At 50.1% G+C, this 14054-nt stretch overlaps 1 protein-coding gene across 2 annotated transcripts in view; it reads right to left on the bottom strand.

Moving 5' to 3' along the window:
* Positions 1-6389: 6389 nt before the first annotated feature.
* Positions 6390-14054, bottom strand: part of MRPS5 (mitochondrial ribosomal protein S5) — a 95825-nt gene continuing 88160 nt past the window's right edge. Inside the window, exons 10-12 of one of the 2 annotated variants that reach the window (XM_073339982.2) lie at positions 13331-13467; positions 8143-8338; positions 6868-6952 (exon numbers count right to left, since the gene is read on the bottom strand). In XM_073339982.2, the coding sequence (XP_073196083.1) occupies positions 8162-8338; positions 13331-13467 (314 nt within the window). In that variant the 3' untranslated portion in view covers positions 6868-6952; positions 8143-8161. Of the gene's footprint in view, positions 6953-8142; positions 8339-13330; positions 13468-14054 lie in introns of both variants that reach the window. The other variant, XM_073339980.2, reaches the window with a different exon arrangement.

Below are 14054 nucleotides of genomic sequence, written 5' to 3' on the forward strand. Positions count from 1 at the left end.
ACTCAGCCAAGGGGCGTGTCTCACTGAAGTCGAAGTGCTTGGTGCACATTCGGGACAGGAAGGTGCACCACTGCCTCCATCAGCAGAAGCGTCAGCCTGGTCTCCCTGTCTCTCTTGGTCCGCAACTTAAAGTCTCTACAAACCTGTGACACGATTCCCCTCGACACTTCAGGCACCTGGTGGGCGGGTCATGCATTGGCAACGGCTTTTTACAGACAAGACAGGTTTGAAGCCCCGTGACTGAAGCATGTCCCGGAACCAGAACCCACAGAAGGAACTGAAGCGTATGAACTCTCTACCAGGAAACTTAACACTGAAACCATCAGACACTCAAACTAAGATTAAACGGGCACCAACAACGTGCAAAGATGGACAAACGGGAGGAAAAACTTACAAAAGCAAGAGAACAGGGTCCACCAACCATCCTGGGCTGCGAGAAGGAACAGAGGTGGGTCGAGGTGGCTCCGCCCTGTATAATCTGGCACAACAGCAAGAGCAAGAATGGGTGCATGTGCTGCCTCAACAAGTACTGCCGAGGGGAAAATCTCCCGCAGGGCACGGTGCGCTCACACCCCTGACGTGGAATGGACATGGGCACTCACTCAGTGAAGACGTCTGGATCCTGAGTCTGCTCTTTACTTCTTAATTGCTGCTGAAGAGGAAATGAAGTCACAAGAATCCATGCCACTTGTTACATGAGTGTTTTACACGGTCTCCATTACCTGAAGGGGATCGGACAGTGGGAGGATGATGCAGTTGTTCTGGTGCAGTGGAAGTAGCTGAAATCAGCAGGTTCAAATAAAGTTATTTGTGCAGTGACTGAGTGAGCAGTTATTGCGGAAGACGGAGGCAAATTAAAGTGCATCCAAGCAATTTTAGCTACACTGCTTGGTCTAATCTAAGGTGAAAAACTGACAAATGTTCTCGGTGGTGAAACTAATAACCATTGCCCTTGCTTCTTATTGCCTTTCCCCAGCAGTTGTACTTAAAACCACAGGGAAAATCTGTAGTAAATACAATTGGTGCAATTTTCACCTATACAGCTAAGCAACGTTTGATGGCGCGGGAAAGATTCTGATTGCAATATCTTCTTTTAGCTAGCAAAGCTCAGAGTCTATCCGGCACGGTGCTCATCCCATAGATTAGAATTCTGATGAGTGTTCACTGTTCAGCTAACCAGAGCTGGAGAAGCCTAGACTAAGTAAACCAAGTCCAAACGTACACATCTCACTGCAGTCTTTGGGAGCCCGCAGCAGTTGTATCATACTCACTTCAATGCCTTCAGTATCAGAACCACAAATACAAATTTGCAGGATACTCTTGAAAGGTGTGTCAAACAACACTGGGGTTGTGGCCGTAAAGACAAGGTGCACTAAAAACGCTCTGGGGGTGCAGTGAGGCCCCCATTACGCACACATGGAGCGTATACAATGGCTGCTGTGTTTCAGCCATGGTGATTGTTCTGAACGTAACAGATAGCGAGTAAGTCAGTTCTCACCTTTTTTCACAGAATGGCTTACAGCAGGTCATGGACGCCTCCCCTTCCATTCGCGACCCCGTAAGGGCCTCACGGCAGCAGCAGCAACTGCTTACATGGAAAGGCCACATTACAAATGTGTTTCCTGTATTTTTAGCTTCCAGTGTGATTGGGCAGTTGGAAAACCAGGAGACAGCACCAGATGAGCAGCCCGCTCACCATGGACAACACACAACCGCCCCCAATGCACCTCTGGTTGCAAACTGTGGTGTTACGGGTGCCAATATGCTTCATTCAAAGACTGGTGTGAGTATTGTACTTTCTCCAATAGGCCTCAGGCACCCCGTTATTTTTACTGACATAGCACCTAGGAGCCTTAGCCATGAACCAGGCCTCTGCTGTGTGAGGTGCTGTACAAAACACAGAACAGAAAGAAGGTACCTCCCTGAAAGAGCATGAGGACTGGAAACACGGAGGCTCAGCACGGGCTGTCTGGGAGAGCACTATGGAGCCATGTAGCTCTGAATATTTCAGGGGTGAGCCCGAGGACCAAACAGTTTGGATGGCCAGATAGGAGAACACTTCCCAAGATGGGGTCCCTAGTCTTTTGGAAAATATGCCCCTCACTTTTTCTGATTGCCCCAAACTGGTCACCTAGGGCCCCAAAGGAGGTCCTGCAAATGCTCCGCTGAAGATACGGTGATGAATCTGAGCCACATAGGCCCTGTCATGATGCAGCACATTTAGTTCCATTGTGCATAGTGTCCATGGGGGATCCTGTCTCATCAGCAATGGCTGAAGCACCTAGAAGTAGAAAGGAGTCCAGGATGCTGCCTTAAGACAGGACAATAGGTCACCTCATGCTCCTGACTGAGGGTATTCGAGCCAGTGTGGGCCACCACCTCTCCAGCTCCTCATCTTACTGCAAATCCAAGAGGATCTGAAGCAGAGGGGATGGTGGGCGGCTAGTGGAATGCAGATAAGGACCACACACACCTAAAAACGTCCAGTTACAGTAAATAACCTCTGTTTCTTCTTGAAGGGCTGGTCCCTATGTGTGTTCCACTTGCAGGTGACTGACAAGCAGTGCTCAGACTGGAGGTGGGTACGAGGAAGCCAATGGCAAAGATGTTTGCAGCACTGCAGATCCCACGGCTGCGTCTGCAGCTGAGGTGTGACCTAAGGCACAGTGTGTCGTGAACGTGTGGCTGGAGCCTTGTACCACAACCTGCTGCGGGGATGCTGTAAAGGCAGCCTGTGCTCTCGTGGAGTGAGCGGACACCTTCAGGAGAAAGGTGTGGGCTAACCTGCAGCACGCTCGAATGCATCACGAAACCCACTTCGAAATTCTTTGAGAGGATATAGCTTGCCCACGCAATCTTTCTGCTATGGTGATAAGAAGTTTTGGTGACTTTCTGACTGGTTTGGTCCTTTGCAGGTAGAGCGCCAGGACATGCCGGACGCTGAGGGAGTGAAGTCTTTTCTCCTTGGTAGAAGTATGGAACTTTGGAAAGAAGACAGGTAAGTGGAGACTTTGGCAAATGTGGAATTCAAAAACAACCTGGGGGAGAAATTTAGTATGCAAGATTTGTCCTTCTGAAAAACGGTAGAAGGAGGGTCTGCGAGGATGGCTCCTGGCTCGCTGACCCTTCTGGCCAAAGCAATAGTCACCAGAAACGCAACCTTCCTGGACGAGTGGGACATAGAGCATGTCACTAAGGGTTCAAACGGAGGTCTGGTGAGTGTTGTCAGGAGAGATTCAGGTCCCACCGAGGTGTAGGTTTGATCAGTGGTGGGAAGGTCCTGGTTAGGCCCTTCATAAAACGTACTGTAATTGGGTGAGTGAAAGCAGTGTCCATCTATCAGAGGGAGGAAGGCACTAATTGCTGAGGGGGAGACTTGCATCAAACTAATGGAGAGACCTGAGGTCTCTTGGGGCGGGAGATAATCTAAAACAATCAGAATGCTTACAGTGGCTGGAGAGTATGGACTGATCTGCGCCCAGGCAGAGAAACACCTCCATTTGTCCAGCAGAAGATCCTAGTTGAATCTTTCCTACTTCGGGGAAGGATAGCCTGAACAGGAGACAAGCAGGAACATTCTATTTCGGACACCCATCACAACACCAGGCCATGAGGTGGAGTGAGTCTGGATTGGGGTGCTTGATTCTGCCCCTATCCTGAGTTGGGAGGCTCAGGAAGGTGTGGGTCTGATTTGGGGTGGGGGTGGGAAGACAGGCAGACATTGTCAGGAGCTCCATGAACCAAAACTGCCTGGCTCAGTTTGGCGCTAGGAGAATGACGCTGGCCCCGTCGTAAAGTACCTTTCTTACGACATGTGGCAGCAGTGGAATAGGAGGAAAGGCGTCATTTGCCAAGGACAACAGGAAAGAACTGCTCCAGGAGCTGCAGCCCATGGGCCCTCTAGAGCAATACAGCCACAAAGAGGGGCAGCTGGTTGAGGAGAACCCCAAAAGATTCAGTATCAGTGGTCCCTGAGGAAGCCTGATCTGGAGGGATAGAGTGTCACTCCTCAAAATGTCCATCAGGGCTCAACTTCCTCCGTGGAGATACAAGAGCGACCAGACTCAACCGAGTCTGCAAACTGCTCCTCCGGTAGGGGAGGGGCCATCAGTCCTGGAGCACTCCTGCCAGAGAGCTGGGGGTAAGATGGCTCTTGGGACACTGAAGTAGTATCCTGTGTAGTAACATCCCTCATTAGGGCTGAGCTGGAGAGGAGGGGAGACTGCTGATAAGGGAGGAACATATCTTCTGGTGTTGTGTAAGTCTCTGTACGTCCTCATGTCCGGGAGGTTCTGGCAGTCAAGTCTGATGGAACTGCTGCACCCTTCGAGGCAGAGTGGTCCTTGAACAAACCAGATGGCACCAATGATGAGTCTGGATCTGCACTTGTAGACAGAACCAGTAGATGTTGGTCCTTCCGCTCTGATGCTGGCATGACTAATAGAATAGGAGGATCTTTCTTTCTATGCACTTCACCGTCCAGTCCAGGTGTTTTCAGCAGAGCCAGTTCTTTAGGTCTGTGCACAAAGGCTCACCTGACCTCAATGGGAAGGAACATGTCTCTTCTGGACAGTCCTCAACGGGGATCTGGGCTTAGAGTGCCCTCTATTCTCATGGGAAGCCCTAGAAGAAGAGTCTTTGGACTTAAGTTCTGGAGGCTCCACTCCTAAGCACATACTTAGAGGGGTGCTGATTGTAAGTTCAGGCTGATGCACTGGGGGGGCGGGCGGGGGAGTGTCTCTCCCCGGCTCGGACTGAAGAAGGGTCTCACAGCCTTCTCCATCAGGTAGTTCCTCAGGTGAAGCTCAGGAGATTCTTGAGTTCTGGGTAGGAACAAGCGACAAATACTGCACTTTGCAGAGATATGCGTCTCATCCAGACAGCAGAGGCAGCACTGATGTTCGCTGCTGATAGGGAAGGAGTGAGGGCAAGAGAGACAATTCTTGAAGCTTGGGACTCTGAGCATAGTCTCAGACCCAGGCAGGGAATCTCCAGGAATGGGGAAAAATATTCTATGCTAATTATACTATAAACTACTAGCTAACAGGCTCAGAAGGATAAAACTACTGGTAATTGTATTTACAGAGTCTACAAAGGAGCTGAAGGAAGGGAGGACACAGGATTCTGATTCAGGCCACATGATGGTAACGAGGAACTGGAGATGCGTCGGCCTGCACTGCCTCTTATACTCTCTGTTGAGAACAGGAGACCGGCTGTGAATGGGGGGGCCCAACAGACACTGCTTACAGGAATTTCCGTATTTGGGCGCATGTGCATAGCTATATGTGGAATACAGATCGGGACCAGCACCTGAAGACCTACAAACTTAGCCCCTGCTGACGACCTCAGAGCTCCTCTGCGGCCATTCTCACTGCAACCAGGAAGGCTTGGGCTAGGTTGGGAGTGGACAGTGGGGTGGGCTGTACCAATTCAAGCTGCATTGCTAAAGCCAGCCAAGCAGGATGCTCTCTCAAGCAGCAGAGGGGAGTGCAGGGTGTTTTGGGAGGAAGGATCACCCTCAGACATTTGTACTATTCACCATGTGGTGAAACATCCTCATCTGTGTTAACACAGTTACCCCAGATGGTTCCAGGACTGACTGACTTGCTCCCTGGTTGCTTTGCTGACTGCCAAATGACTTCTCCTGCAGCTCATCTTAGTGCCCCAGCTAGCCTGCCTCATTGCTCTGGTCTAGAGCAGTGTTTCTCACTGGTGGCTCACGAAAGGCACGTGTCAGGAATCATTAAAAATTTTATTACAATCTAAATAAAGAAAATCTGAATTCCCCACTTCCCATGCAACCTTCCCCTTCAAAGGTCCAGGTATTCTTTGTCAACCTCCCAAACCAAGCACATAAATTAATGATACTGGGTTAGCACTGATAACTCTCTATCGCTCTTTTACGGTAAACATCAGGGGGTTGTGAATGATGATGATTTACTTCGACTGAGGGGTCGACAAGCTCAATAAACACTGGCCTAGACACGGATAGCTCCTACCACTGATTCATCGCACCTCACTCTGCAGCCCTCCCCCATCACCATCTCCCCATCCCCCCGCCTTTCTTTTGCACGGCTCAAACCATTTCTGCTTCCTCCTGTTGTCCTTCCCCATTCCCCTCCCCCAAGTAAATCTTCCGTCTTACCTCCAGCAACTCTGCCCCAGCTCTTGGCTTCCCTTCATCCTACACTCCTCCCTGTCAACACTTCTGCCCTTCTAATTTCACAGCGATCCCTCCCCTCTCACTCTGGACTAGATTACATGGTACAGAGGTGTGGAGAGTCAATGTACTAACATCTATCCTCGCACAAAATGTTGAGCTCTGAAAGCACATACAGAAATGTAAGCAGCTTTGGGGGAAAATGCAGCACATTAAATTATGAGAATGATTTGGTTTTATTTTAGTAACGTTTTTAATAGTTTCCCAAATATCTGTAAAGAAAAAAACAGGGTTTCCTGATTACAGAGCAGGTCCAAGGACAGCAGCAGAGCACTGGTGCGTATGAGATTGGCGTGGACGCACGTCAGCCATTCATATGCAGATTGTTCATGGCAAGAGACGTTTGCAGAAAAGCCAGCTAGGCTGCTGAGCACCCAAGGCAAAGCAGCAGCAACCCAACATGGTGCTGAAGTGCACATCTAGCCAAATCACTGGTTTGAGCTGGACTTTCTCTGGGTTTGTGCTGCTGTACCTCTTTGAATATTGGCATGGACAGATCCCAGCTCTTCACCACACTGTCCTTTTGACATTTGCCCAGGAAGAACGTTTCATTCCTTGAGCTACTCTCACTTCACTCCATTCCAGCTTGGTATTGGGAACCTCATCCATAGGTTCTGGTTCCTTCCTGACACCTCCATTAGGTGAAGCAACTACGATCGGCAGGGGGCCACACTCCTCACGGAATTCTACCACATAGAGGCTTTTCTTATCTGCTAGTTCTTGATGGGTTTCCTGTTTGAGAGGTTAAAAAAAATTCTATTAATGTCACAAGAAAGAATTGAACCAGGACAAATTCAGCCTATTGATCTATCTAAATAATTTCCATTCTGTATTTACCTCCATACCAATACTGAACATCGTTTGCCTGCTTAAATGGCGTAAGTAGCAACAAAAAGTGTCTGTTTTTCAGCTGTTGTATGTAAACTAAAGAACACGTAAGCGTATGTAGAACATCCAGTGAATGGTGCGAACACTGGGAATTCTGCTGTGTGCTTCTGGCTGCAATGCTGAAGTCCCAGGACTGCTGGTTTGCTAGCACTGTAAGGTCATTCCCAGCAGTACCGCTTTCTGGAAAGGCTACTGGCCTATGATGAAGGCATGCAGTGGGATAGTAACAACAAAGAGTAACAAAATGTGGCAACATACCAAAAGCTCTGTTTATTATACATGTGATAGGGCTGAATAATCCTACCCTGCCAAGAACTGACTGAAGATTAGTTAAATTACATGAATATCCCCAGGAAGTAGATCTCATGGATGGGCAGGTAACTGGATGTTAGATGTCGTATGGTAAGCTTCCCATGGCCAAAGTACACTTGCCATTAGCCTGAAGACACAAGGCAGTTTAATAGAATCTTGTTGCTTCAATAACAACAAAGTACCTGTGATGTCCACAGCACACAATTTTCAAGGTAATAATTTCTGTTATTCAAGGAAATTCTGTTCACTTGATTTTCAATCTTTCCCCCACCACCAAGAAAAATGATTCATTAAAGCCTCATTCTTCAGAATAGGTATTCACTTATAGCAGCAAACACCTCTGCTGCCCATTCAGCGTACCAAGAAGAAAAAACAGTTACTTACTTTCTCATAACTATTGTTCTTCGAGACGTGTTGTTCACGTCCATTCCACATTAGGTGTGTGTGTGCCGCGTGCACGAGCATCGGAAACTTTTTCCCTTAGCGGCTCCCGGCGGGGCCCCCGAGTGGTGCTGCTGCGCCCCGCATACATACCCCCGCTGGCCCGACCCCTCCAGTTCCTTCTTGCCGGCGACTCCGGCAGAGCAGTAGGAGGGTGGGTGGTGGAATGGACGTGAACACCACATCTTGAAGAACAAGAGTTACGAGAAAGTAAGTAACTGTTTTTTCTTCTTCGAGTGCCTATTCACGTCCATTCCACATTAGGTGAATCACAAGCTTACCTCTGGAGGAGGGGAGGAGTCATGGGACAACTGCTCGGAGGACTGCTCTGCCAACCGCCGCGTCCTCTCTGGCCTGCTGGTTGACCACGTAGTGGGTTGTGAAGGTGTGCACCGAGGACCAGGAAGCTGCTCTGCAGATCTCGCCTCTAGCAGCGAGCAGACTTCCTGCTCTAGGAGATGCTTGTGAGAGGGGTCCCTGAAGAGGGACGGAAAAGAGGGGTGGGAGGGAGGTGAACTGCAGTGAGTTCCTGTTCCGCACCATGCATAAGACCCAACGGTCTGACGTAATGGTGGACCACGCACAGGAGAAACAGGGCAGGTGGTTCAGGAAACAAAGGGACGAATCCAGTGAGAGGTCCGTGTACTAGACCACGAGGCATCTTCAAAAGCCTGGCTTAGTGCCTGGCGGGGGTTTGTGCTGGCCTTGGTGCATTATGGTTATTGTTGTTGCGCCGTCGCCTGTTATCCCTGCCTCGCCTAAGGTAAGGCTCATGCCTACGGCATGGCGTTGAGGGGGAGGCTGCAGCTTAAAGGACTTCCTCTGGGTCGCCGGGGTGTGCGTACCCAGCAACTTAAGCGTAGCCCATGAGTCCTTGAGGCTATGCAACCTCGTGTCTGTCTGGTCCCAGAAGAGCCCAGACCCTTTGAAATGGAGGTCCTGGAGCGTATTCTGGACCTCGGGGGGGCAGGCCTGACTCCTGGAGCCACGCCAAGCGCCTCATGACCACCTCTGACGCAACTGTTCTAGTCACTGCATCTGCCAAATCCAGGGAGGCCTGGAGAGAGGTCTTGGCTACTGCCTTGCCCTCGTCACCAGGGCCATGAACTCCTGTTGGGAACCTTGTGGGAGGTTGTCCTTAAACTTCCCCACCGCCGCCCAGGAGCTGAAATTGTGCCTGTTGAGGATGGCCTGCTGGTTCGCAATCCTCAGCTGAAGGCCCCCCAACGAGTACACCTTTCTGCCAAAAAGGTCCAGGTGTTTTGCCTCCTTGGCCTTAGGGGCCAGGGCCTGCCGTCCATGGCGCTCCCTTTTGTTCACCGCCAAGACCACTAGGAAGCATGGACTTGGGTGGCAGAACAGGAACTCATAGCCCTTAGATGGGGAAAAGTATTTACGCCCCACTCCTTTAGCCGTTGGAGCGCTGGAGGCCGGGGTCTGCCATATCAAGAATCAATCCTGAAGCACTTGCATGAGAGGAAAGTGATCAGGAACAGCCAGCATTGATTCACCAAGGGAAGGTCATGCCTGACTAATCTAATCGCCTTTTATGATGAGATTACTGGTTCTGTGGATGAAGGGAAAGCAGTGGATGTATTGTTTCTTGACTTTAGCAAAGCTTTTGACACGGTCTCCCACAGTATTCTTGTCAGCAAGCTAAGGAAGTATGGGCTGGATGAATGCACTATAAGGTGGGTAGAAAGCTGGCTAGATTGTCGGGCTCAACGGGTAGTGATCAATGGCTCCATGTCTAGTTGGCAGCCGGTATCAAGTGGAGTGCCCCAAGGGTCGGTCCTGGGGCCGGTTTTGTTCAATATCTTCATAAATGATCTGGAGGATGGTGTGGATTGCACTCTTAGCAAATTTGCGGGTGATACTAAACTGGTAGGAGAGGTAGATACGCTGGAGGGGAGGGATAGGATACAGAAGGACCTAGACAAATTGGAGGATTGGGCCAAAAGAAATCTGATGAGGTTCAATAAGGATAAGTGCAGGGTCCTGCACTTAGGATGGAAGAATCCAATGCACCGCTACAGAGTAGGGACCGAATGGCTAGGCAGCAGTTCTGCGGAAAAGGACCTAGGGGTGACAGTGGACGAGAAGCTGGATATGAGTCAGCAGTGTGCCCTTGTTGCCAGGAATACCAATGGCATTTTGGGCTGTATAAGTAGGGGCATAGCGAGCAGATCGAGGGACGTGATCGTTCCCCTCTATTCGACATTGGTGAGGCCTCATCTGGAGTACTGTGTCCAGTTTTGGGCCCCACACTACAAGAAGGATGTGGATAAATTGGAGAGAGTCCAGCGAAGGGCAACAAAAATGATTAGGGGTCTAGAACATATGACTTATGAGGAGAGGCTGAGGGAGCTGGGATTGTTTAGCCTGCAAAAGAGAAGAATGAGGGGGGATTTGATAGCTGCTTTCAACTACCTGAAAGGGGGTTCTAAAGAGGATGGCTCTAGACTGTTCTCAATGGTAGCAGATGACAGAACGAGGAGTAATGGTCTCAAGTTGCAGTGGGGGAGGTTTAGATTGGATATTAGGAAAAACTTTTTCACTAAGAGGGTGGTGAAACACTGGAATGCATTACCTAGGGAGGTGATAGAATCTCCTTCCTTCGAGGTTTTTAAGGTCAGGCTTGACAAAGCCCTGGCTGGGATGATTTAACTGGGAATTGGTCCTGCTTCGAGCAGGGGATTGGACTAGATGACCTTCAGGGGTCCCTTCCAACCCTGATATTCTATGATTCTATATACTCTTATAGTTAGACTGAATGGTCTTAATGAGTGGGAGCGCTATTGTGGATGGCCCTTCGGGGCTCAAAATGTCCACCATGGGGTCCTCCTGCTCAACTGTCTCCTCGGCCTGCAACCCCAAGTTTTGGGCGACTCTGCGCAGCGATCCGTGGGGCAACTCTATGGTCTATCGGTGGACGGCTGGACACCTCTGTACCTGCCACCACCTCTTTGGGGGAAGAAGAGGAGGTCAGCTGCTGCTTGACCCCCTCCGGTTGGTCCTCCTGCTCCCTTTTTCCCGTGGGAGGGGCCTCCGGCTCAGGCCGGAATGGGAGTCCATGGGATGGCACCAGGCTCGGTGCTGGTCTCTCGGGTTTATGCTGGGGGGATGCTGGAGGCCTAGATACTGTAGCCTCCAGCACTGTCTGCACCGAGTAATTTGCCCTGGATGGGGCCTCTTTGCGCTCCTGATAGGCCCAGGGGGTCCAGAAGGGCCAATGGCCTGGCAGCCTCCACTGGGGCTGCCAGCTCCCCTGAGGGTCCCTGTTGTCAGGGTCCCGGTGTGGGTACCTATAGCGGCCGGAGTCAGCGTCGGACTGCGGTGACGGCAATTGCGAAGGCCATGGCGATGCCAATGATCTGCACTGGCAGGAGAAAGAGCGGCTCCTGGCTGAGCGGGAGCAGTACCGGTATCCCTGGGACTGGAACCGGGATCTGGACCAGGGCCAGCGTTCCCTGGACCGGGACTGTCTGCGGGAGTCCTCTGACAAGGACCATCTCAACTCCTCCTGGTACCAGTCTCTGGGTGGTGCCGGAGAGCGGCGTGCCCTTTCCGGTGCTTCTTCGCGTTGACCCGCTGCCGGTGCTGCAACCTCTTTCCGGGCCGCTGGCAAGAGTGAGTCCGTGGAGTCGGAGCTTGACTGGGACCAACTCCAGGAGCGGTGCCGGGACAGTGTCCTCGAGCGGCACACCATTGCCGGCTTACACTTCGATGGCACCCAAAACATGGGTGCCGGAGGGTTCTCCCCACACGGGAGGGGGCTTGCCGCCAACAGCTCGATGAGGTCCTTTGCAGCCTCAAAGGTGCCAGGCGTAGAGGGGTGATCCGTTATGTCCTCGAGCCCATCGTCCGCACTGAGCTCACTTAGGTCTGCACTTGGTGGGGCTTGTGCTGCCGGGACCACTGCTGTCAGTGCCGTACCGAGGCCTTCCCGCTCTTATCGGCGCTCAGGGCCTGGGGAGGCACCGGCCTCCTGTGTGGGGAACAACCGCTCCTTCGTTTCGGCTGCACCAGGGGCCGCACGGGGGAGGACGAGTGGTGCCGGGGCCTAGCCTGGCGCGCTGGGGCCGACAGTTTATGGTCCTTAGCCGGGTCTCTTGACGGCTCTGGGGCACTACGCACCGAGGAAGCCTGAGTGGGGTGGGGTGCTCCGGGCCTGGCGGCTGCAATGTGACCTCCATTAACAGTTGCTTTAGACAAAAGTCTCTTTCTTTCCTTGTCCTTGGCTTAAACACCTTGCAAATTCTACACTGTTCAGTTTGACGTCCATCCCCCAGGCAACGTAGACACGACTCATGGGGGTCACTAACTGGCATAGGTTTGCAGCACGTGGCACAAGCCTTGAAGCCGTGGGCCTGTGGCATGCCCTGTGGCCCGGGGCGGGTGCTGGAGGCCTCCAAGCACCTAACGACTTAAGTGTCCACAACAGATATGTTAATAAACTGGTAACAGCCACTCTAAAGGCTAAGGGACTGCTCTTCTACGAGAGAGGTTGTTCCAACGCCTTCATGGACGGTAAGAAGGAAGTGGAGAAGGTCGGGCCGGTGGGGTTATATATGTATGGCACAGCGGCACCACTCGGGGGGCCCACTGGACCACCCGGAGCCGCTAAGGGAAAAAGTTTCCGACGCTTGTGAATGCGGCACCGCACACCTAATGTGGAATGGACGTGAAGAAGAACTCATTTAATACACATCTCTTAAAGCACTGATGCACCAAACGGGCCTCTCTTTCCTTTCACACAAACATATTGCTACTTTTCACTCCTGCTAGCTAAGGAACATATTTCCAAAAGTGGTTCAGTCAATAGGGCTAACGCTCCTAAATCACTTGAGCTTCTTACAACAGATGGATAATCTACAACAGTGTTTAAAAAAAGCTGAAAGAAGCACCTGCAATTCTTTAACTAGACTAGCAACAGATTAAAGTAGAAAATGTGAGATTTTTTTTTTTTTTTGCAGATTACATTTAAAATGTCAGCTGACTATGGACTGGCCCACAGCAGTCAGGACTACAGACTCCTACCCACTAGTTCTCAGGCACTGTTGCTCAGGAGTGGCAATGATTGTGTTCAGTACACCAACAGAGACAACCCAAAATGTGACTGAAGAAATAACAGCAATAAAAGCAGGATTAAGGCTTTATCTCCTTGCGCTTTTTAAATGTCACTGACAAAAGCAAATTAATCCCACAAATTCAGATTTCCCCTTGAGGCACTTTATACTTGAATGCATAAGAGTTACTGATGGACACCTGTAAGTGACTAATGACTGCTGAGGGAGTGGAAAGAGGAGACTGAAATTCAAATTCTGTTTTCTCCTGGAATTGTAGAATTCATTTGAACTTTGTTACTTTTTGAACCTAGAATTTACTCTGTACTATACCACAAAGCATTGATTATATTTCACCTTCTGACCATTGCAAATATGACTGCAAGTACAGACTAAAATTTACCTGTTTTGCTAAACCCTTAAAGAGAGCTCTGGTGAGGTTAAGCAGATTATTGGATCCAGAAAGCTTGGCATACATGTCTGTAATCCCAATTAGCTTGCAGATGGTAATGATGGCTCGATGGCAATGAAGACCATGCCCTGGAAAAAAATCAGATGTGAATGACATTATGTGAAAGCTAGTAAAATCATTACAACTTGAATAAAAAAACTTGGATACCACAAACCAGCCAGTGGTAGCCTAAAAATGGCATGGAATTAGATTGTGAAGAGCGAAAGCATCCAGAATCTTCTTTTGAGGATAAAATATTGCAGATTTATTATCCTCTATATTCTTCACAGTCACGTTGATGTAAATAAGAACAAAAAAAAGGCCATACTGGGTCAGACCAAAGATCCATCTAGGCCAGTATCCTGTCTTCCGACAGTGGCCAGTGCCAGGTGCCCCACAGGGAACAAACAAAGCAGGGAAATCATCAAGTGATCCATCCCCTGTCGCCAATTCCCAGCTTCTGGCAAAGGCTAGTGACGCCATCCCTCCCTATCCTGGCTAATAGCCATTGATGGACCTATCCTCCATTAATTTATCTAGTTCTTCTTTGAACCCTGTTATAGTTTTGTCCTTCACAACATCCTCTGGCAAGAAGTTCCACAGGTTGACTGTGCGTTGTGTGAAGAAATATTTCCTTTTGTTTGTTTTAAACCTGCTGCCTATTAATTTCATTTGG

This window comes from Lepidochelys kempii, chromosome 3, assembly GCF_965140285.1.
Source record: "Lepidochelys kempii isolate rLepKem1 chromosome 3, rLepKem1.hap1, whole genome shotgun sequence".
NCBI classification, from domain to species: Eukaryota; Metazoa; Chordata; order Testudines; family Cheloniidae; genus Lepidochelys; species Lepidochelys kempii.